Genomic DNA, 24,842 nt, shown 5'->3' on the forward strand with positions numbered 1-24,842 from the left:
TGTGAGGTGTGTCATCGAACCGGTAGCATTGATGCAGGCTATACGCACCAGGTCTCCGGTGCACCTTCACAGCCCAGTACATCCTGTTCCTTCTCCCCGCACTCGCCCTGAAATGCGTGTCACCAGTCTGGCGCCACCTGTGCCGGCTCCTCGCACAAGGCCTCCAGTGCACCTCCCCAGTCCGGTACGTCCTGTGCCTCCTCCTCGCACTCTCCTTGAAGTGCATGTTCCTAGTCAGGTACGTCCTGTGCCTGCTCCTACTCCTCGCACTCTCCTTGAAGTGCGTGTTCCCAGTCAGGTGCGCCCTGTGCCTGCTCCTCGCACTCGCCCTAAAGTGCGTGTCACCAGTCTGGCTCCACCTGTGCCGGCTCCACGCATCAGGCCTCCAGTGCACCTCCCCAGTCCAGAGCTTCCCACGATGTTCCCCGGTCCGGAACTTCCAACGACGGTCCACAGTCCGGAACCTCCAGCTCCATGGCAGGAGCCCTACTCTGCACCGAGGTCCAGTCCAGCTCCATGGCGGGAGCCCTACTCTGCGCCGAGGTCCAGTCCAGCTCCATGGCGGGAGCCCTACTCTGCACCGAGGTCCAGTCCAGCTCCATGGCAGGAGCCCTACTCTGCGCCGAGGTCCAGTCCAGCTCCATGGCAGGAGCCCTACTCTGCGCCGAGGTCCAGTCCAGGCACAGTGGTTATTCTGGGTCCATGGCTGGATCTGCGGGATGAGCGGATACTTCGTCCCGCACCAGAGCCTCCACCGACACTAGACACCCCCCCTAACCCTCCCTTTTTGTTTCAGGTTTTGCGTTCGGAGTCCGTTCACGTCCTGACCATAGAAAGCTTTTATTTTCTATGGTAGATTCGGTCAGGGTGTGACTAGGGGGTTGTTCTAGGTTTATTTTCTATGTTAGTGATTTGTATGATTCCCAATTAGAGGCAGCTGGTAATCGTTGTCTCTAATTGGGGATAATACTTGTCACGCCCTGGTTGAAGTATTTTGTATTTATCTTCATGTATTGGGTCAGGCCAGGGTGTGGCATGGGGTTTTTGTAATTGTGGTGTGTTTGTCTTGGGGTTTTGGTGGTGGTATTGGGATTGTAGCTTAGTGGGTTATCTAGCAAAGTCTATGGCTGTCTGGAGTGGTTCTCAATCAGAGGCAGGTGTTTATCGTTGTCTCTGATTGGGAACCATATTTAGGCAGCCATATTCTTTGAGTTTGTCGTGGGTGATTGTCCTTAGTGTCTTTGTTCCTGTCGCTGTGTTAGTTGACAAGTATAGGCTGTTTCGGTTTTCGTTACGTTTATTGGTTTTGTAGTGTTTGTGTTATTTTCGTGTTTACGTTTGTTTGATTAAACATGGATCGCAATCTACACGCTGCGTTTTGGTCCGACTCTCCTTCACCACACCTAGAAAACCGTTACAGAATCACCCACGACAAACTCAAAGAATATGGCTGCCTAAATATGGTTCCCAATCAGAGACAACGATAAACACCTGCCTCTGATTGAGAACCACTCCAGACAGCCATAGACTTTGCTAGATAACCCACTAAGCTACAATCCCAATACCACCACCAAAACCCCAAGACAAACACACCACAATTACAAAAACCCCATGCCACACCCTGGCCTGACCCAATACATGAAGATAAATACAAAATACTTCGACCAGGGCGTGACAATACTTAAGTAGCATTTTTTCCCACCTGTGGGTTATGGGATATTGTTTGGATGTATGTGTTTTGAGTTAGTGCACATAGCATCTCTGTAGTCATGATTCGTTGTTAGTTTATTGTTTATTTGTTTTTGTCATTGCTAAGTTTCACTTTATTCAATAAGATTATGTGGAACTCAACACACGCTGCGCCTTGGTCCGATATTCATTCCAGCGAACGTGACAGCTACGTTACAGCCTTATTTAAAAATGTATTAAAGTATTTTTCCTCTCATCAATCTAAATACAATACCCCATAATGAGAAAGCAAAAATAGATTTTTAGAAAAAAAACGGAAATATCACATTTACATAAGTATTCAGACCCTTTACTCAGTACTTTGTTGTCTCTCCAGAGATGTTTGATCGAGTTCAAGTCCGGGCTCTGGTTGGGCCACTCAAGGACATTCAGAGACTTGTCCCGAAGTCACTCATGCGTTGTCTTGGCTGTGTGCTTAGGGCTGTTGTCTTGTTGGAAGGTGAACTTTTGGCCCAGTCTGAGGTCCTGAGCGCTCTGGAGCAGGTTTTCATCAAGGACCTCTGTACTGTGCTCCATTCATATTTTCCGCGATCCTGACTAGTCTCCCAGTCCCGGTCCCTCAAAAACATCCCCACAGAATGATGCTGCCACTACCATGCTTCACCGTAGGGACGGTGCCAGGTTTCCTCCAGACGTGACACTTGGCATTCAGGCCGAAGCGTTCAATCTTGGTTTCATCAGACCAGAGAATCTTGTTTCTCATGGTCTGAGAGTCTTTAGTTGCCTTTTGGCAAACTCCAAGTGGGCTGTCATGTGCCTTTTTCTGAAGTCTGGCCACTACCATAAAGGCCTGATTGGTGGAGTGCTGCAGAGATTGTTGTCCTTCCATCTCCACAGAGGAAATCGGGAGCTCTGTCAGAGTGACCAGCGGTCACCTCCCTGACCAAGGCCCTTCTCCACCGATTGCTCAGTTTGGCCGGGAGGTCACCTCCCTGACCAAGGCCCTTCCCCACTGATGGCTCAGTTTGGCCGGGCGGTCACCTCCCTGACCAAGGCCCTTCTCCACCGATTGCTCAGTTTGGCCGGGCGGTCACCTCCCTGACCAAGGCCCTTCTCCACCGATTGCTCAGTTTGGCCGGGCGGTCACCTCCCTGACCAAGGCCCTTCCCCACCGATGGCTCAGTTTGGCCGGGCGGTCACCTCCCTGACCAAGGCCCTTCTCCACCGATTGCTCAGTTTGGCCGGGCGGTCACCTCCCTGACCAAGGCCCTTCCCCACCGATTGCTCAGTTTGGCCGGGCGGTCAGCTCTAGGAAGAGTCTTGGTGTTTCCAAACGTCTTTCATTTAATAATGATGGAGGCCACTGGGTTCTTGGGGACATTCAATGCAGCAGACAGGGTCTGAATACTGCCAGGTCGCAGTTCTAAATGAGAACTTGTTCTCAACTGGCCTACCTGGTGAAATAATAAAAAAATACAACTTATGTAAATAAGGTATTTCTGGTTTTTATTTCTAATACATGTACAGAAATATCTATAAAACCTGTTTTCTCTTTATCATCATGGCGTATTGTGTGTAGATTGATGAGGGGAAAAAATGATGTAATACATTTTAGAATAAGGCTGTAACATTAACAAAATGTGGAAAGGGGAATAGGTCTGAATACTTTCCAAATGCACTGTAGAGCAGTAAAAAGACATGCTTTGTCATACCCCTGGTATACGGTCTGATATACCACAGCTGTCAGCCAATCAGCATTCAGGGCACGAACCAACACGTTTATAATTTGACTTAACATTCCGTTTGCCATACATTAAGCAGACGTCCTGTAGTGGAAAAGCTGTGTGCCGCAGAGTACATGCCAAGTCAGGCTCCTATTCCTTAGATGGTACAGTATTGAGAATAGAGAAACCTGAGCCACTTTGTGTTGAAGCGTGTGTGTGTGTGGACGTGTTTAACTATACTTGTGGGGACCAGAAGTGCCCACAAGAATAGTAAACAAACAGAAATTTGACCAACTGGGGACATTTTGTTAGTCCCCACAAGGTCAAATGCTATTTCTAGGGGGTTTAGGGTTAAGGTTAGAATTAGGGTTAGTTTTAGGGTTAAGAAGTAGGGTTAGGTTTAGGGTAAGGGTACGGGTTAGGGCCTAACCCTATAGGGAAAATAGGATTTTGAATGGGACTGAATTGTGTGTCCCCACAAGATTAGTTGTACAAGACTGTGTGTGTGTGTGTCTGTGAGCCATCATCTGCTGATGAACAATGAGTGGGTGATCAGGAAATTGTTTTGGCTGCAGTTAACTCTCTTCCTCTCCTCTCCCCGCCACCTCCCCCCTCCTCTCCCCTTCTCTCCCCCTCCTCTCCTCTCTTCTACACAGCCAGTGGCTATGAGAATGGGATTTGTGAATCTCATTGTAGAAAAGAGCACAAGGCTCTCTTTCTGATACACCTGTAGATAGACCTGTCTAGGTCACCTGTAGATAGACCTGTCTAGGTCACCTGTAGATAGACCTGTCTAGGTCTACTGTAGATAGACCTGTCTAGGTCACCTATAGATTGACCTGTCTAGGTCACCTGTAGATTGACCTGTCTAGAGCTACTGTAGATAGGCCTGTCGATAGACCTGTCTAGGTCACCTGTAGATTGACCTGTCTAGGTCTACTGTAGATAGGCCTGTCGATAGACCTGTCTAGGTCACCTGTAGATAGGCATGTCTAGGTCTGCTGTAGATAGACCTGTCGATAGACCTGTCTAGGTCTACTGTAGATAGACCTGTCGATAGACCTGTCTAGGTCTACTGTAGATAGACCTGTCTAGGTCTACTGTAGATAGGCCTGTCGATAGACCTGTCTAGGTCACCTGTAGATAGGCATGTCGATAGACCTGTCTAGGTCTGTGTTTTTGTGTCCTTATACTTATAGGAAAATAGTATTATTGTTTAAACCTGTGTCCTCGTGTTTAAACCTGTGTCTTAGTGTTTAAACCTGTGTCTTAGTGTTTAAACCTGTGTCTTAGTGTTTAAACCTGTGTCTTAGTGTTTAAACCTGTGTCTTATTGTTCAAACCTGTGTCTTAGTGTTTAAACCTGTGTCTTAGTGTTTAAACCTGTGTCTTAGTGTTTAAACCTGTGTCTTAGTGTTTAAACCTGTGTCTTATTGTTTAAACCTGTGTCTTATTGTTCAAACCTGTGTCTTAGTGTTTAAACCTGTGTCTTAGTGTTTAAACCTGTTTCTTAGTGTTTAAACCTGTGTCTTATAGTTCAAACCTGTGTCTTGGTGTTTAAACCTGTTTCTTAGTGTTTAAACCTGTGTCTTATAGTTCAAACCTGTGTCTTGGTGTTTAAACCTGTGTCTTATAGTTCAAACCTGTGTCTTGGTGTTTAAACCTGTTTCTTAGTGTTTAAACCTGTGTCTTATAGTTCAAACCTGTGTCTTGGTGTTTAAACCTGTGTCTTATAGTTCAAACCTGTGTCTTAGTGTTTAAACCTGTGTCTTGGTGTTTAAACCTGTTTCTTAGTGTTTAAACCTGTGTCTTATAGTTCAAACCTGTGTCTTGGTGTTTAAACCTGTTTCTTGGTGTTTAAACCTGTGTCTTATTGTTCAAACCTGTGTCTTTGTGTTTGGGATCAGACCCTTTTTTTCCCCAATTTTCACCTAAAATGACATCCCCAAATCTAACTGCCTGTAGCTCAAGACCTGAAGCAAGGATATGCATATTCTTGATACCATTTGACAGGAAACACTTTGAAGTTTGTGGAAATGTGAATTTAATGTAGGAGAATTTAACACATTGGATCTGGTAAAAGATAATACAAAAAAAACATGTTTTAAATCACCTTTGAAATGCAAGAGAAAGGCCACAATGTATTATTCCAGTTTAGGCACAAATTTGATATTAGCCACTAGATGGCAGCAGTGTACACTACTGTTCAAAAGTTTGGGGTCAGTTAGAAAAGTCCTTGTTTTTGCTATGTTTTGTCTATTCAAATAACATCAAATTGTTTAGTTTAAGAAACAGACACCTCACAAGTCCTCAACTGGCAGGTTCATTAAATAGTACCCTCAAAACACCAGTCTCAACATCAACAGTGAAGAGGCGACTCCGGGATGCTGGCTTTCTAGGCAGAGTTCCTCTGTCCACTGTGTGTTCTTTTGCCCATCTTAATCTTTTCTTTTTATTGACCAGTCTGAGATATGGCTTTTTCTTTGCAACTCTGCCTATTGTAAGTCTTCAGGTATCAGGTCTCCGGTGTGTTTCACCACTGTGAAACTCTGAACTCAGGTGCTTCTCTCCTCAGTCTGCACCAGTATTGAGACTGCTCTCTCTCATTGTGTCACTGTCATAAAGGCAGCTTAGAAATGAGAATTTAATTGCATGTTTAGTTCAGGATGAGATGCTGACACCCTCCCTCGTCCCTACTAAAAGCTGTAAAAACATTATGTTGATTGAAAGAGTTTTGTCCAATGTCCCTCTACGCTACGCGTGTTCGCGGCCGCGCACCTCTTCAAAGACTGCCGCTCAAAATAAATATCATGCAGCGCAGAGACGCAAGAGATAGATTGACCTTCACTGAGTTCCCTTACTAGCTTGGACTATTATACATCAACGTTTTTTCTGTGATCGAATCAACATTATATCAGCCCCTTTTCAATGCAACAAAACAAATCTAATTTGACAAGATTGAGTCTGTGATTATGTTGTAGGCAGAGCCAGAGCACAACGGAGTAGAATTCTATTGGCTGGGGTAGCCCACGAGTGGTCTTTCAGTCACCTGGGAGTGAAGGCGCTTTTCAGATCAGAGCGCAGAGTCGCGCATGTGCGCATTTGTTGATAATCTTTGCTAGTTAGCGAGTTATTCGCCCAGTAATAGATAAGTATAGGTCGGCAATGGGGAGTTACTGCTTTCCTACAAGAGCACACAACGTGTAGGCTACATTTGGGCAGGGTTTGCGTACAATGGTCAGGGTTCGCACATAATGAGCAGGGTTCGTACATAATGAGCAGGGTTCGCACATAATGAGCAGGGTTCGCACATAATGAGCAGGGTTCGTACATAATGAGCAGGGTTCACACACAATGTTAGTCAGCCTACCTGGTGGTGGGTCAGCCCGTGTCTGCCGCGACTCTGACTACTGTTAGTCAGCCTGCCTGGTGGTGGGTCAGCACGTGTCTTTTTAATTATATGCGCTAAACATTTAGCTAGAATTGGTGCATTACAACACTGAAATGTAAGTTTTTTTTTATTGCTATCTATCTGTACTGTTAGTCCTTCTATATCCTTTGTTAATATGGACTATTTTGATCTAAATTGCTTTTGTTTTATAGATGAGTACTGTATTGCATGGCCTCTAAAGGCCCATACAATACGGGGATCTGCTGTACCTATGTCAGAAAAGTTCAGTTCTAAATTCCTATGTCCTTGTTAAAAATAAGTTATCGTCCAATAGGCTCTGATTAAATTTCCAATATCCTCTCCCACGTGGAAATTCTGTAAAAGGAATATATATGCCAATTATGTGATAATCCGACTGCATTCTGTCCCCTATCAACACTTTTTAACTTTTGGTGCCGACGAGAATAACATAAGAAAGTAGTCAAGACGACTAGCTTGATTAAGCCTCTGCCATGTATATCTCACAAGGTCTGGATATTTAAGCCTCCATATATCCAACAGTGTCCATGACATTCGTGATTTCCTTAAGTGCATATCTCCCACCATAATAATATAATCTTGTATTGCTTGTAGGGTTGATAATTTATTATATATATTTTCTAAGAAACGTGGATCATTATTATTTGGTCCGTAAAGGTTAATGAGCCATATCTGTTTATGTCCAATAACATATTTAAAATCATCCATCTAGTAAGTCGCTCTGGATAAGAGCGTCTGCTAAATGACTTAAATGTAAATGTAAATCTACCTTGAGGATCTGTTTGGACAATTTGCACATTCAGATCAAAATGACTGTTAATTAATATCATCACCCCCTTTGAGTTTCTTCACCCATTTGAGAAGTATATTTCACTCCCAGTCCTTTTCCCACAAAACTTCATCTAAAATTGTTGAATGAGTTTCCTGTAAACAATAGATATTATATTCCTTCTCTTTAAGACAGCTGTATCCCAGAGAATGTGGTTTCATTAGGAATTCCCAGTCATTCTCAGTAGATGTTGCTCCCTTCTCAGATTCAGCTGCGACTATTTCTGTATTCAGTACTAGAATCTTACAAATTGTTTGGGTACATAAACATTCATGTGGATCTGTCTGTTTGAGTTGTTCTGTCTGAATGAATTGTTCTTAAATATACTCAAACTGCAGAACTTTATTCCAGGATATACATAAATAGCTTCCAATGAAATTCCAGCAGGATACTTTCCAGAGCTCTGTGCTCTACTTGGACATGTTCCGTTTGCACCCCCCCCCCCCCCCCCCCCCCCCCTGTTTCACTCAGTTTCAAAACATTTTCTCCCTACTGAACACTACCCAGACCACACTATAGTGGAACAACCGGGAAAGGAAGGTCCCACAGTGAAAAAAGGCTTGCTCGCTCTGCTGGCTTTGTTTTGTGACTGCCATGTAACAGTCTCCGAACGGGAGAACTTGCACAAAGCAGCCAAATATACACACTTCACTATTCCAACTTATTGAGTATTTGTTGAATCTTTCCAGAAATAACATGAAGTATTATCATATTATCATTATTATTTAATGGACTGGGAGACGTGTAGTACAACCAAGGCCTAATTTAAATTGATAGTAGCCTCTAATATCTTAAATGTTTCAAAAAATGCACAGGAAACTGTAGCTTCAAACAAAAACGAGGAGTTTTGATGTATTTTTATTTGCTGTTCTAAGCCAAAATGTCTGGAATTTGAACTGTTTCTGGTCTCCTTCCCCTACTCTCTGAGACTGAAGAAAAAACCTGCATTTTCAGTCTTCAGAAATGACGTATTGTGTTACCTTACTCTGCGACTGTTCTGTTCACCCTGTTCGTCTCACTCTGGACGTAGTTGGCAGTGAGCAGTGAATTTACAGTAGCTGTCAATGACATACCCAGTCAGTCTCAGGATCATATCAAAAGAGCATTTCATTGGCAGTAGTTATGAACATACACCCATCCTATAATTCACTTCTTTCAGCATCTGTTTATTCCTCAACGACTATTCTGTTATTGTATCTGCCAATCACGTCTCTTCTCAGTGGAAGCAGACTCTCTCTGAACAGGACAACCTTCAAATAATAAGTCAGTCAGTGACTTGTGAACGGAAAATCATACATTTCTTACATCAAATAATTATTGTGACATATCTGTTAAGAAATTGGGCTGCTCTGGCATATTTGACATCTCAGTTCAGAGGAGCTGTTTCAGCCTGTCGTTCAGAGTCTTGGCATTAGTGAGTTTGTGAGTTGGCAAGGGTTTCGTATGACTTATAATGTTACGTAATGGACTGCACTTCACTAAATCCCTCCTGGTCTGCCTGTCTGTACAGCCCTAAATACAGATGTATTATGACTAATTAACACAGTGTTTTATAGATAGGATAGTATATATGCTTTGGTAGAGATACCCAGTGTAACATTATCTCTTAAATCTCTTTTGTTATTTACATTTACAATATGTTGGGAATTTCAGATGTTCTTTTCCTCCTTTCTCCCATGATGAGAACAATACATACACACCTTGGAAAACGTTCAACATGGAGTGCCATAGACAATGTCTTCTGCAGCACAGAGGGAGAGAGGGAGAGGGGGAGAGGGAGAGGGGGAGAGAGGGAGAGGGGGAGAGGGAGAGGGGGAGAGAGGAGACGGAGAGAAGGAAGAGGGGGAGAGAGAGGGGGAGAGAAGGAAGAGGGAGGGAGGGAGGATGAGAGAGGGGGGAGAGGGAGAAGGAAGAGGGAGGGAGGATGAGAGGGGGAGGGAGGATGAGAGTGGGGGAGAGAGAGGGAGGATGAGAGGCTAGAGGGAGGGAGGGAGGCTGATAGTTATAGCTGCTGAAAGAGCAAGCAGGAATGATTTGTGCAGTAGGAGAGAGAGCAGAGGTATATAAACCAGACTGTGGACTTGATATTCTGAGAGAGGAGGGAGGGCTGCACATGGACTAAGCCTAAGAGTTGCTACTTTATTTATTTATTTATTTTTATTTCACCTTTATTTAACCAGGTAGGCAAGTTGAGAACAAGTTCTCATTTACAACTGCGACCTGGCCAAGATAAAGCAAAGCAGCTCGACACACACAACTACACAGAGTTACACAGGGAGTAAAACAAACATACAGTCAATAATACAGTATAAACAAGTCTATATACGATGTGAGCAAATGAGGTGAGATAAGGGAGGTAAAGGCAAAAAAAGGCCATGGTGGCAAAGTAAATACAATATAGCAAGTAAAACACTGGAATAGTAGATTTGCAGTGGAAGAATGTGCAAAGTAGAAATACAAATAATGGGGTGCAAAGGAGCAAAATAAATAAATAAATTAAATACAGTTGGGAAAGAGGTAGTTGTTTGGGCTAAATTATAGGTGGGCTATGTACAAGGTGCAGTAATCTGTGAGCTGCTCTGACAGCTGGTTCTTAAAGCTAGTGAGGGAGATAAGTGTTGGTAGTCAATAATACAGTAGAAAAATAAGGCTATATACAATGTGAGCAAATGAGGTGAGATAAGGGAGGTAAGGTAAATACAATATAGCAAGTAAAACACTGGAATGGTAGAGTTGCAGTGGAAGAATGTGCAAAATAGAGAGAAATAATGGGGTGCAAAGGAGCAAAATAAATAAATACAGTAGGGGGAGAGGTAGTTGTTCGGGCTAAATTATAGATGGGCTATGTACAGGTGCAGTAATCTGTGAGCTGCTCTGACAGCTGGTGCTTAAAGCTAGTGAGGGAGATATGTGTTTCAGAGATTTTTGTAGTTCGTTCCAGTCATTGGCAGCAGAGAACTGGAAGGAGAGGCGGCCAAAGAATGAATTGGTTTTGGGGGTGACCAGAGAGATATACCTGCTGGAGCTCGTGCTACAGGTGGGTGATGCTATGGTGACCAGCGAGCTGAGATAAGGGGGGACTTTACCTAGCAGGGTCTTGTAGATGACATGGAGCCAGTGGGTTTGACGACGAGTATGAAGCGAGGGCCAGCCAACGAGAGCGTACAGGTCGCAATGGTGGGTAGTATATGGGGTTTTGGTGACAAAACGGATGGCACTGTGATAGACTGCATCCAATTTGTTGAGTAGGGTATTGGAGGCTATTTTGTAAATGACATCGCCGAAGTCGAGGATTGGTAGGATGGTCAGTTTTACAAGGGTATGTTTGGCAGCATGAGTGAAGGATGCTTTGTTGCGAAATTGGAAGCAAATTGAAGCCAGTTGAAGAGCATGCATTTAGTTTTTAAGAGCAATTGGAGGCCACGGAAGGAGAGTTGTATGGCATTGAAGCTTGCCTGGAGGGTTGTTAACACAGTGTCCAAAGAAGGGCCAGAAGTATACAGAATGGTGTCATCTGCGTAGAGGTGGATCAGAGACTCACCAGCAGCAAGAGCGACATCATTGATGTATACAGAGAAGAGAGTCGGTCCAAGAATTGAACCCTGTGGCACCCCAATAGAGACTGCCAGAGGTCCGGACAGCAGACCCTCCGATTTGACACACTGAACTCTATCAGAGAAGTAGTTGGTGAACCAGGTGAGGCAATCATTTGAGAAACCAAGGCTGTCGAGTCTGCCGATGAGGATGTGGTGATTGACAGAGTCGAAAGCCTTGGCCAGATCAATGAATACTGCTGCACAGTAATGTTTCTTATCGATGGCGGTTAAGATATCATTTAGGACCTTGAGCGTGGCTGAGGTGCACCCATGACCAGCTCTGAAACCAGATTGCATAGCAGAGAGGGTATGGTGATTCGAAATGGTCGGTAATCTGTTTGTTGACTTGGCTTTCGAAAACCTTAGAAAGGCAGGGTAGTATAGATATAGGTCTGTAGCAGTTTGGGTCAAGAGTGTCCTCCCCCTTTGAAGAGGGGGATGACTGTGAAGGTTGAACAGGCTAGTAATAGGGGTGGCAACAATTTCAGCAGATAATTTTAGAAAGAAAGGCTCTAGATTGTCTAGCCCGGCTGATTTGTAGGGGTCCAGATTTTGCAGCTCTTTCAGAACATCAGCTGACTGGATTTGGGAGAAGGAGAAATGGGGAAGGCTTGGGCGAGTTGCTATGGGGGGTGCAGTGCTGTTGACCGGGGTAGGGGTAGCCAGGTGAAAATCATTGCCAGCCGTAGAAAAATGCTTATTGAAATTCTCAATTATAGTGGATTTATCAGTTGTGACAGTGCTTCCTATCTTCAGTGCAGTGGGCAGCTGGGAGGAGGTGTTCTTATTCTCCATGGATTTTACAGTCTCCCTGAACTTTTTTGAGTAGGGTCTGTTTTTAGCCACCTCGTGCGTTTTCGTTGGTAGGATTAGTGGGGTTCCATGTGGTAGAGGGGATCAATCCAATTCGCAAAAAAATATATATAGTTATAGAGGCCCAAGAAAAAAGAAAAACATTTGTCCGATAGATCTATTCAGATAGCAGCCGATAAGATAGCTAACGATTAGCGGACCGCAGATGGGCGTTCAGGTAACGTCGTGACGAAGGAGCCAGCTGGATAACTCCCTCGGGCAGATAACGTCAGTAGTCCAGTTGTGAAGGTCCGGTGGGGCGCCGCGTTGGCAGTAAAACGGGTCTGGATAGGTGATTGTAGCCCAGGAGTGACTGATGGAACTCTTCAGCTTGGCTCTGTCATAACCTCACATGGTCTCTCCTATCATTGCTATGCAGACAACACACAATTAATCTTCTCCTTTCCCCCTTCTGATGACCAGGTGGCGAATCGCATCTCTGCATGTCTGGCAGACATATCAGTGTGGATGACGGATCACCACCTCAAGCTGAACCTCGGCAAGACGGAGCTGCTCTTCCTCCCGGGGAAGGACTGCCCGTTCCATGATCTCGCCATCACGGTTGACAACTCCATTGTGTCCTCCTCCCAGAGCGCTAAGAACCTTGGCGTGATCCTGGACAACACCCTGTCGTTCTCAACTAACATCAAGGCGGTGGCCCGTTCCTGTAGGTTCATGCTCTACAACATCCGCAGAGTACGACCCTGCCTCACAGGAAGCGGCGCAGGTCCTAATCCAGGCACTCGTCATCTCCCGTCTGGATTACTGCAACTCGCTGTTGGCTGGGCTCCCTGCCTGTGCCATTAAACCCCTACAACTCATCCAGAACGCCGCAGCCCGTCTGGTGTTCAACCTTCCCAAGTTCTCTCACGTCACCCCGCTCCTCCGCTCTCCACTGGCTTCCAGTTGAAGCTCGCATCCGCTACAAGACCATGGTGCTTGCCTACGGAGCTGTGAGGGGAACGGCACCTCAGTACCTCCAGGCTCTGATCAGGCCCTACACCCAAACAAGGGCACTGCGTTCATCCACCTCTGGCCTGCTCGCCTCCCTACCACTGAGGAAGTACAGTTCCCGCTCAGCCCAGTCAAAACTGTTCGCTGCTCTGGCCCCCCAATGGTGGAACAAACTCCCTCACGACGCCAGGACAGCGGAGTCAATCACCACCTTCCGGAGACACCTGAAACCCCACCTCTTTAAGGAATACCTAGGATAGGATAAAGTAATCCCTCTCACCCCCCCCCTTAAAAGATTTAGATGCACTACTGTTCCACTGGATGTCATAAGGTGAATGCACCAATTTGTAAGTCGCTCTGGATAAGAGCGTCTGCTAAATGACTTAAATGTAATGTAAATGGCTAGCTCCGGAATAATTGATGTTTGCTCTGGGATCGACGTAAGCCGACAGTCACACGGATAGCAGCTAGCTAGCTGCGAGATCCAGGTATAAATGTCCAGAGCTTGCGGTAGAAATCCGGGGACATGGAGAGAAAAATAGGTCTGGTATGTTCTGGTCCAAGCTGAGCTGTACAAAACTGGCAATAGATTTTCGAGCTAAAGGATAGCTGATGACCACAAACTGTTGAGTGATTCTTACATCCTTAGGAGTATCAACCCAGAGCTCTGATGTGAGAAAAGCAGGGTTTTCTCACAGTCCCCTGCTTAGTTCAGTGTATCCAGGTGGAACAGAGGATGGGCTCTGAGGAATATATGGAACAAGCATGTTGTGCAGCAGGTCATGATCATTCTGTACATTCTGTACGCTATTGTGTGATAACGTTCAGCTTGGATTTTCCCATGTAGGAAATATTATGACCTTAGGTAATGCACTTTGTAATAGTACCAACACTAGTTGTTAATCAATCAATCGATCGATCGATGTTACAAGGTGTTTTACAGTAAACCAGCCAGGAAGCAGTAAAGTAATGACATCAGCATACAGGATGTGAACAATGTGATATGGATCGAATATAGTGGATGAGACGTTCTCCTCTGAGCTCAGTAAGAGTTTTCTGATCTCTGTGCCAAACTCATCCCTGCCGCTGGGCATGCACTGGTAAACCTCAGTCAGTATTGGCATGCACACACTCGCTTGCATTCGAGCACCCCGGATAACTGGAGAACTGTTGCCAGACAGCTTTGGGCCAGTCCCTCAGTCATTTCCTGGTTAGTTTCAGCAGTGTTGCTCCTCGGCCAAACCGGACTGACTGACTGACTAATTGACTGACTAACTCCACACTAGAATGAATCCGATCGCCTGTTTTTGTCTGCACCTTTTAAAGGAAATGTTTCTGTTGCTTTGCTCTTCCATTAAAGAACAGGTTGGCTGTGCTGTTTAGAGAGCTAGGTCTCCTTCTCTGTGTGTGTCTCCAGTCTGCAGAATAGCTCTGGCCTCTGTCAGAGCTCACTCCCGTGGGTCTGGGATGCAGCCGCTCTGCTCCTCTCCTGCAGACTGGAAAGGACTGTACACCTCTCCCTCCCTCCCTCCCTCACTATTTTTGTTAGGTAAATAGCTGCCACTCTTATCTCCCTCTCTCTGCCTTATTCCATATGCTTCTTGTCAGTCTGGTAGCTTCCCACTGGACACAGACGTCAATTCAACGTCTATTCCATGTTGGTTCTACGTAATTTAATTGAAGTGAAGTGGGATCGATTAAAAGGAAGAGGGAGAGAGAGAGAGAAGGAAGACGAAGAGAGAGGGAGGGAGGATGGAGGAAGAGGGAGAGAGAGGGAGTGGGAACGGCGAGAGAGTGAAGAGGAAGAGGGCGAGAGGGAGGAGGAAGAGTAGAAGAATGCAAAACAAGACAAGGGAGTTAATAAAGAGAAGATCTTGTCTTTAAATCTTTCCAGTTCTCTCTCACTTTCTCCCTCCCCTCTATCTTCCTCTCTTTCTCTTTTCTTGTTGTAGGGATAGTGAGGGGGCACTCTCTCTCGATCTGACCTCCCACCATTATGGCAGGAAGTACCCATCCATCCATTGTACCTGCTTGCACACTGCTCCATCCGCCTTGCTCTTCAACACGGCGTTGGTGTAGAGGTCCTGCAGATTGTTGCTGTGGAAAACCTGGAGGCTGTCGGGTCTGAACTCTGGGTCCAACATCTTCTCAAGGTTCAGCAACCGGGCCCAAGCCTGAAATTTCCTCTTGGCGTTCTTGGTGACGGTGTAGGAAAGGGCCTCGCCTAAAGGCGGGTCGTCAAATTGCCTCTTGTTGACAATCAGAGGAGTGCGGCTGGTGAGCTCTCGATCGAACTCGAGACCCTTCCACAGCGGGGCCCCATCGCCCTGGTGGCTGCAATTGTGACACGCTCCCGGAGAGCACCACCAGCGAAGCCGTCCGCGTTGAGCATACCGTACTTGTCCACCACCAGGACGTTGAGGCCAACGAACAGAGGAGGCCTCCTTCACTCACTATCCTCCGAGACCTTGTGGTACAGTTTGTTGCAGACGGTGCACCTCTACAAGAGTGTCTTGAAGCGGGCCCGGGCTCGGGCGCCCAAGCGTAGCGGAGAATGTTCTGGTCTCTTGATAGTACAGCCTCTCGTAGTATAGCTTGAACTCGGATGGGCTGAGCTTACTGCAAACCAACTTCTCCTTGTAGCCCATGGCTCGGTGGAACGTGATTGGAGTCGCGGCCGGGCATGCTTCGGAAAGCGAGGCCGCTTTCTTGTTGGTCATGGTGCTTAGGCACACACTGACTCCCATGGAGGTGAGCCTGCCATACAGCAAGGACAGGGTGTACGACTTGCCGTAGCCAGCGTTGCCGCTGAGCAGTGTCAGAGTCAGCCCCAATAGCCTCGACCTTTGTAACCAACAGCCCCAATAGCCTCGACCTGGATACCCCGTTGATCGACTTGGCCCCGGGTGACATCTACCGGCTGGGGATAGGCATCTCCAGAATGACACAGTTGCTGGACCGGTGAGGACCCCCAGGTACACCAGAGTGAGAACTACCCCCTACAGAACCAGCGCTCGCACCAGAGTCGAGACCAGAGTCGAGTCCATAGCCGAAGCCGAGACCAGAGCCAAGGCCGAGACCAGTGCAGAGGTCAGCGCCGATGATACTGTGATGATTATCAGCGAGGAAGAAAACAAGGAAGACCTCGTTGATGAAGATCATTGAATATGGGAGGAGGAAGACGGCAGCTGGTTCTGGGAGTTTTACGACTGCCTTCGAAACGAGGACCCCTCAAGATGAGACAGAGACTCTGCAGCTGGGTGAGCCTACAGCATCACTGATCGAAGGTGAGACTACAGCAGAAGCACCAGGGGGTACGGTAACCACCACCTCTTCTCGTATCAGATCAGATCAGGAGAACTCTGGAAACGAGGACCCCTCAAGATGAGATTTGAGATATAGATTGTTTTAAAGGTGATATTTTGCAGAAGCAAAGGGGGTACGGTAAAAATGTATTTTCTCGTATCAGATCAGATCAGGAGAACTCTGGAAACGAGGACCCCTCAAGATGAGACAGAGACTCTGCAGCTGGGTGAGCCTACAGCATCACTGATCGAAGGTGAGACTACAGCAGAAGCACCAGGGGGTACGGTAACCACCACCTCTTCTCGTATCAGATCAGATCAGGAGAACTCTGGGAGATTTATTGATTGGATTTGTTGTTGTTTGGTTTTGGTTTTTGTGTTGTATATAGATTGTTTTAAAAAGTTGTATATTTTGGAAATAAAAAGATTAGAAAAATGTATTTTGTTGTTCGAGTATGTTTTTACAAGCTTGTACCGCTGTTGAAACTGATGAACACTGTTGATCCAAAGGCAATTCTCACCCAAACTCATTTTAGTTAGTTTTATTTTAGTTTTTTTGCACATATTACTTTAGCCTCATTGTACTTCTACGACCCCTGTTATAGCTTTAAGACTGCGTTATATCAATTCAATTCTGTGTGTTATATCAATTCAATTCTGTATAGATAGTGTTTTGTATTACTCAAAATAATAAGCTAAATATCTAAACACACACACACAATAACAATATACATGATATACAAATAAAGACCTGTCTGTCTCAAAAATGTCAAACTGCCCCCAGAGCTACAACTCGGCCCGAAACAATTGGCCCCAATACACTTGATCCCAATACACTCGGCCCCAATACACTTGATCCCGATACACTCGGCCCCAATACACTTGATCCCGATACACTCGGCCCCAATACACTCGGCCCCAATACACTTGATCCCGATACACTCGGCCCCAATACACTTGATCCCGATACACTCGGCCCCAATACACTCGGCCCCAATACACTCGGCCCCAATACACTTGATCCCGATACACTCGGCCCCAATACACTCGATCCCGATACACTCGGCCCCAATACACTCGGCCCCAATACACTCGGCCCCGATACACTCGATCCCGATACACTCGGCCCCGATACACTCGATCCCGATACACTCGGTCCCGATACACTCGGTCCCGATACACTCGGCCCCGATACACTCGGCCCCGATACACTCGGCCCCGATACACTCGGCCCCGATACACTCGATCCCGATACACTCGGCCCCAATACACTCGGCCCCAATACACTTGATCCCGATACACTCGGCCCCATTACACTTGATCCCAATACACATCATTGCCACATAATGAGGGAGGGGGGGGGGGGGGGGGTACGTGTTCAGATAGTGACCAAGACGTCCCGATGAAAATAGGATATCGGGATAGATTTAGACTTAGACCCAAACGACATCTGTGTTATCCTGAACCCCGAACCCCGGTAGAGGAAGACAGCAAGCCTTTGGGAAAAAATAAAACCATAATAAGAGTGGGTCAGTCCAGATATTCGTGGTCATTTAAAAAAATCTTAAAACTCTTTCAAATCAAATCAAATCCAATTTAATTTGTCAGTGATACATGTGTTACATAAAGATGCAATAGATGATATAGAGTACAGTATATACATATACATATGAGATGAGTAATGTAGGGTATGTAAACATTATATTAAGTAGCATTGTTTCATTAAAGTGGCTAGTGATATATCTTCCATCAATTTCCATCAATTCCCATTATTAAAGTGGCTGGAGTTGAGTCAGTGTGTTGGCAGCAGCCACTCAATGTTAGTGGTGGCTGTTTAACAGTCTGATGGCCTTGAGATAGAAGCTGTTTGTCAGTCTCTCTGTCCCTGCTTTGATGCACCTGTACTGTCCTCGCCTTCTGGATGATAGTGGGGTGAACATGCAGTGGCTCGGGTGGTTGTTGTCCTTGATGATCTTTATGGCCTTCCTGTGACATCGGGTGGTGTAGGTGTCCTGGAGGGCAGGTAGTTTGCCCCCCAGTGATGCGTTGTGCAGACCTCACTACCCTCTGGAAAGCCTTACGGTTGTGGGCGGAGCAGTTGCCGTACCAGGCGGTGATACAGCCTGACAGGATGCTCTCGATTGTGCATCTGTAGAAGTTTGTGAGTGCTTTTGGTGACAAGACGCATTTCTTCAGCCTCCTGAGGTTGAAGAGGCGCTGCTGTGCCTTCTTCACAACGCTGTCTGTGTGGGTGGACCAATATAGTTTGTCTGTGATGTGTATGCCGAGGAACTTAAAACTTACTACCCTCTCCACTATTGTCCCATCGATGTGGATAGGGGGTGCTCCCTCTGCTGTTTCCTGAAGTCCACAATCATCTCTTTAGTTTTGTTGACGTTGAGTGTGAGATTATTTTCCTGACACCACACTCCGAGGGCCCTCACCTCCTCCCTCTAGGCCGTCTCGTCGTTGTTGGTAATCAAGCCTACCACTGTAGTGTCGTCCGCAAACTTGGATGATTGAGTTGGAGGCGTGCAAGGCCACGCAGTCGTGGGTGAACAGGGAGTACAGGAGAGGGCTCAGAACGCAACCTTGTGGGGCCCCGGTGTTGAGGATCAGCGGGGTGGAGATGTTGTTTCCTACCCTCACCACCTGGGGGCGGTCCGTCAGGAAGTCCAGTACCCAGTTGCACAGGGCGGGGTCGAGACCCAGGGTCTTTAATACTTATGTGTAAGTTTTCGTAGGGGCATCGATGGAGACATCAATCGAGACATCTGTTTACAAAACATCTGAGGCTTTTCAGTAAGAAGACACCACAAAAATATTATTTAATTACGTTTTATTATATATTTTTTAATTTCAAAGCACATGTCGTTATTTTTCAAGCATACATAGTGTTAGATTGTACATCATTGATTAATGCTTATTTTAGATTTTTTTTTAAACAAAGCATATTATTCTAGCCCATAATATAGACAACCAGACTGTATTGTGTGTTCAGGACACCCCAGACTTTCTAGGACGCATATAAGGATATGAAGGTCATCATGGAGACAGTGATCCCAGTGGTGATCAGTATCTTATTATGTGTGTAAGGGCAGGTGTTTGAGAGAGCATCCATTTTTTCATTGTATTCCTTCATGGTCCTTTTTACTGGGAAAAAGAGAAGAGGGTAACAATTAGTTTCAAGTTGATTGCACTGCTGATTGCATTGTTGTATAAACGTTATAAGGTCACATCCCACTCACTATCGTCGAGAAGGTCGTCGATTGAAAGAAGCGAAAAATCGCTTGGGTTGCTGTGAAACACCTCTATCTCCTCCATCTGGCAGTTGTCTTTGTCGTATGTACGAAAAACTCCCGGGGAGGATGTTGTTACCAGTAAGCCCGTTTCCGTCTTAGTGAACCTGTAGCTGAACGGCAAACGGGGGTCTCCACCCTGCAGCCCGATATCCGACCTCCACAGCTCGTAACCCTGACTGCATAGCAAAGAAGAGATATATCAGAGGGTAAGAAGAACAAGAATTCCAAACAGCTCTGTCATTTGGGGATTTTGTTTTTATAATTGCGACCTCAAAGAGTTACCTTTGTACGCTATTCACGTTGTCTAACTTGATCTCGATATTCATCACTGGCACGATCTCAGAGGTGACACTTGGCAATTTCACCTTGATTGTCCTATCTGAGGAAGGAGAAGAACATATATGAACAGTCTTTACTGGTTTAACATTGATGAGGGGGCTGTGACCCGTAATTTCACCTTGATTGTCCCATCTGAGGAAGGAGAAGAACATATATGAACAGTCTTTTCTGGTTTAACATTGATGAGGGGGCTGTGACCCGTAATTTGATGAAATACTCACGCGTCACTTTGAGGTCCACCGTGCAGTCGTCTAAACGATAAATCCCGGTGGTCTGGCAGGTAGGATTCTTGATTGTTAGAGATTTCAAATCCGACGACAATATGTAATTCTCTCCCAAGAATGAGCTTTCTTGGTCGTTTATTGTCATCCGTGTGACACTGGTCACGGGACACGGGATCCAACATTGTTCGCCATATGTAGCGTGATACTCTTTACCCCTATAAACGGGCAGATCCATGGTGACACACAGACAATACCCTGTGAGGGTAGATATTGATGGGAGATATTGTTAGAAACATTACCCTAGTGGTACCATGATACATGATCAAGTAACACCACCTTATCAATGAATCTCATGGGTATCAGTTACCAGTGCCCTCTAGCGGCGACCCGAATAGATATACAAATATATTCCAGACCCAACCCCACACATAGTTTGTAAAATGTGTAAGATTTTAATGTTCGGTCCTGATACATCAAGCGTCATCAGGATCACCGTCATCAGGATCACCCCCCTCCTCTGGCGTTATTGTACTAAACATTACACAACAATGCGACCATAAACTCACCTATCACTCCGGTTAGTACCAATAGTCCCTGCATCGTTGTCATGTTTCCTTATCTTCTGTGGATGAGGCAGAGAGCGATGTTCCCAGCACAGGCTTCTGACTGGCTGCCGCCAAACAGCCACAGCTTTTATCAGCAGACTTAGATACTCCCCCTGTTAAAAAAAAAAAGTGAGTCCAAGGGGAGTCTGCAGACAGTGACAATGGATTCATATTCAGGCAGAGTGAATCATAGGAGGAATACAGAGCCAAGTATATTTCTCAAGAAATGAAAGTGGGGGAACTTCCCCGGAAACACCACACCCCTCTTCACATAAACATGTGAATATAACAGACATACAGTAACAGACAGAACCATTATTATAATATGATTAATAATAATGTAAGATTATACAATTAAAAACAAATTATATCCATAATCTAGAATGTAAAGATTTAAAAGTTTAAAAAAATAATCAGAGCAAAAATAGAATATATTTGTAATAGTAAAAAGGTAAGCAGATTTACTCTCAAAAATATAAGTTTAAGTTGGAAAATTCTCTTTATGTTAAAAAAACAAGACTTATAGAGTGTAAGAAAGAAGTACACACCGAGTGGTGTCCACTCCAGGAGAGACCTTGTTATTCTGAGAATCTTCTGTTGAGGAGGCAACTCCTTAAAAAAGCAGGGACTGACCTCCCAACAGGTGATATTAATCCCTGTTGTCAATGATCTAAATCCCACTTCAGATATTCTCAGGGTTTCTGATTGAAGGGGATCATACAATTACCCTGTTGCTCAGTTCAGTTACAATTGATCATCTGTCACCATGCCAGCAGGCCTTGTTAGTGAAAGCTTCACTGGAACCTCTCGTATATAAAGCTGACATGGGTGGAGATGAGATTCATTTGTAAAAACCATCAAGTTTCATTTATTGTTTAGACACCTGCTGGGATAGGAAGCGACCCCACAAAGTAGTTTCACATTATCTTCCTGGTTTCAATATCCTCGTTCTTATCAAGCAAGTGCATTAGGACGGAGTTTTGGAACATATGGTTGTCTAATCTCGGTCTTCGTACATAGTACATAAAACTGGGGTATCAATACACAGGTCCCTATGTATAGCCTAGAAACTCGGTCTCGCTGCATATCCTAGAAACTAGGTCTCGATACATATGCAAGATATCCAAGAGACTCGGTCTGGATACATATCCGAGAAACTCGATCTCGATATATATCCGAGAGACTCGGTCTCGATATATATCCGAGAGACTCGGTCTCGATATATATCAAAGAGACTCGGTTTTGATACATAGCCAAGAGACTCATAGCCAAGAGAATCGATCCCGATACATAGCCTAGAAACTCGGTCTCGATACTGTGGCAGACCAGGGGGTATGGTCAAGACGTTTACACAGATCAGACATGGACAGAGTAGGATTCGCTCAGTTTCAAGGGTGTTTATTTAAATAATAAATCAAAAGAAAAGGATAGGTCTCCCCCATGAGACCCTCTCCGGGTTACCATCTTCTGGGCTCCGGGTCTTACTGTATCCCCCATGAGACCCTCTCCGGGTTACCATCTTCTGGGCTCCGGGTCTTACTGTATCCCCCATGAGACCCTCTCCGGGTTACCATCTTCTGGGCTCCGGGTCTTACTGTATCCCCCATGAGACCCTCTCTGGGTTACCATCTTCTGGGCTCCGGGTCTTACTGTATCCCCCATGAGACCCTCTCCGGGTTACCATCTTCTGGGCTCCGGGTCTTACTGTATCCCCCATGAGACCCTCTCTCCGGGTTACCATCTTCTGGGCCCGGGTCTTACTGTATCCCCCATGAGACCCTCTCCGGGTTACCATCTTCTGGGCCCGGTCTTACTGTATCCCCCATGAGACCCTCTCCGGGTTACCATCTTCTGGGCTCCGGGTCTTACTGTATCCCCCATGAGACCCTCTCCGGGATACCATCTTCTGGGCTCCGGGTCTTACTGTATCCCCCATGAGACCCTCTCCGGGATACCATCTTCTGGGCTCCGGGTCTTACTGTATCCCCCATGAGACCCTCTCCGGGTTACCATCTTCTGGGCTCCGGGTCTTACTGTATCCCCATGAGACCCTCTCCGGGTTACCATCTTCTGGGCTCCGGGTCTTACTGTATCCCCCATGAGACCCTCTCCGGGTTACCATCTTCTGGGCCCGGGTCTTACTGTATCCCCCATGAGACCCTCTCCGGGTTACCATCTTCTGGGCTCCGGGTCTTACTGTATCCCCCATGAGACCCTCTCCGGGTTACCATCTTCTGGGCTCCGGGTCTTACTGTATCCCCCATGAGACCCTCTCCGGGTTACCATCTTCTGGGCTCCGGGTCTTACTGTATCCCCCATGAGACCCTCTCCGGGATACCATCTTCTGGGCTCCGGGTCTTACTGTATCCCCATGAGACCCTCTCCGGGATACCATCTTCTGGGCTCCGGGTCTTACTGTATCCCCATGAGACCCTCTCCGGGTTACCATCTTCTGGGCTCCGGGTCTTACTGTATCCCCATGAGACCCTCTCCGGGATACCATCTTCTGGGCTCCGGGTCTTACTGTATCCCCCATGAGACCCTCTCCGGGATACCATCTTCTGGGCTCCGGGTCTTACTGTATCCCCCATGAGACCCTCTCCGGGATACCATCTTCTGGGCTCCGGGTCTTACTGTATCCCCCATGAGACCCTCTCCGGGTTACCATCTTCTGGGCTCGGGTCTTACTGTATCCCCCATGAGACCCTCTCGGGATACCATCTTCTGGGCTCCGGGTCTTACTGTATCCCCCATGAGACCCTCTCCGGGATACCATCTTCTGGGCTCCGGGTCTTACTGTATCCCCCATGAGACCCTCTCCGGGTTACCATCTTCTGGGCTCCGGGTCTTACTGTATCCCCCATGAGACCCTCTCCAGGATACCATCTTCTGGGCTCCGGGTCTTACTGTATCCCCCATGAGACCCTCTCCGGGATACCATCTTCTGGGCTCCGGGTCTTACTGTATCCTGTCGGGCACAAAAACTGAACTCCCTCCTTTCAGCTCGGGCACCGTCTTCAACTATACAGAAGTCACCTTTCTTCCTCCCTGTCCCTTTCCTTGTATGTTGCCCTTCTGGCAGCTTTATGGGACTCATACAGCTGGTGAGCAACCAACCACCAACCACAATCAGCCCCAATTAGTCCTGGCCGGAGAGGCCCTTCGAGACCTGGCACGTTCAGCAGAGGGGGCCATTGCCTCGTGATGTAGACTCCGTTTGCCACCAGGCCTCGATGAATCTCCCCTGGTGGCTGACCTGCTGTACGCCACAATACATATCCAAGAGACTCGGGTCTAAAAACCCTATGAGACATGGTACATTCAGTGTTTTACAAATACACACAAATACACACAAGTCTTGAGGCGTTGAACCCCGAGAACATGGCGGAACACTAATTGTCATAGACGAACCTGTAGAAAAAGCTGCTGCCATCCTCCGACTCAATGCGTTATTCTGCCAGAATTCACGTCTTTTTTACCGCCTGCTTCCTCATTTCCCAGTAGTGAGTAGACTCTATGTTCTCCACGCTTAGCAGCTGGGCGTGTAAACCGATCGTCTCGGGGGGAGCGCCGGTCCGTGACCACTATGTCGCTGAGCAGCTGGGAGTGTAAACCGATCGTCTCGGGGGGAGCGCCGGTCCGTGACCACTATGTCGCTGAGCAGCTGGGCGTGTAAACCGATCGTCTCGGGGGGGAGCGCCGGTCCGTGACCACTATGTCACTGAGCAGCTGGGGGTAGCACCAGAACCGACGGTCTCGGGGACTGCGCTTCACTGGCGGAGGGCCGGTGACCACTATGTGACTGTGAGCTGTGGCTTGGTCGGGCGTGGGCATAAAGGCGTTCTCTTCCAGTTCTTCGGTGGAGGGACCCAGCAATCCCAGATACTCCAGTACTTGGACGAGGGTCCCGTTTGGCGCTGGTTTAACGTGAGAGGATAAGGCACACTGGGAATCGGAACCACTTGCTTTTTTCTCAACCCATGTACGGCGACCG

At 46.6% G+C, this 24,842-nt stretch overlaps 2 protein-coding genes across 3 annotated transcripts in view; one reads left to right on the forward strand and one right to left on the reverse strand.

The window, feature by feature from the left end:
- LOC115115104 (bisphosphoglycerate mutase-like) overlaps positions 1-24,842 on the forward strand; it is a 47,052-nt gene that overhangs the window by 6,675 nt on the left and 15,535 nt on the right. The gene's annotated exons all lie outside the window — the stretch shown is intronic.
- On the reverse strand, positions 19,203-20,967 carry LOC115115105 (uncharacterized). Its single transcript, XM_029643587.2, has 5 exons — positions 20,810-20,967; positions 20,241-20,498; positions 19,963-20,059; positions 19,627-19,856; positions 19,203-19,531 (listed from the first exon to the last, which is right to left on the reverse strand). Exons 1-5 carry the CDS (start codon positions 20,850-20,852, stop codon positions 19,395-19,397), a joined length of 765 nt encoding a protein of 254 aa, XP_029499447.1. The 5' UTR covers positions 20,853-20,967; the 3' UTR covers positions 19,203-19,394.

This window comes from Oncorhynchus nerka, linkage group LG9a, assembly GCF_034236695.1.
Source record: "Oncorhynchus nerka isolate Pitt River linkage group LG9a, Oner_Uvic_2.0, whole genome shotgun sequence".
NCBI classification, from domain to species: Eukaryota; Metazoa; Chordata; class Actinopteri; order Salmoniformes; family Salmonidae; genus Oncorhynchus; species Oncorhynchus nerka.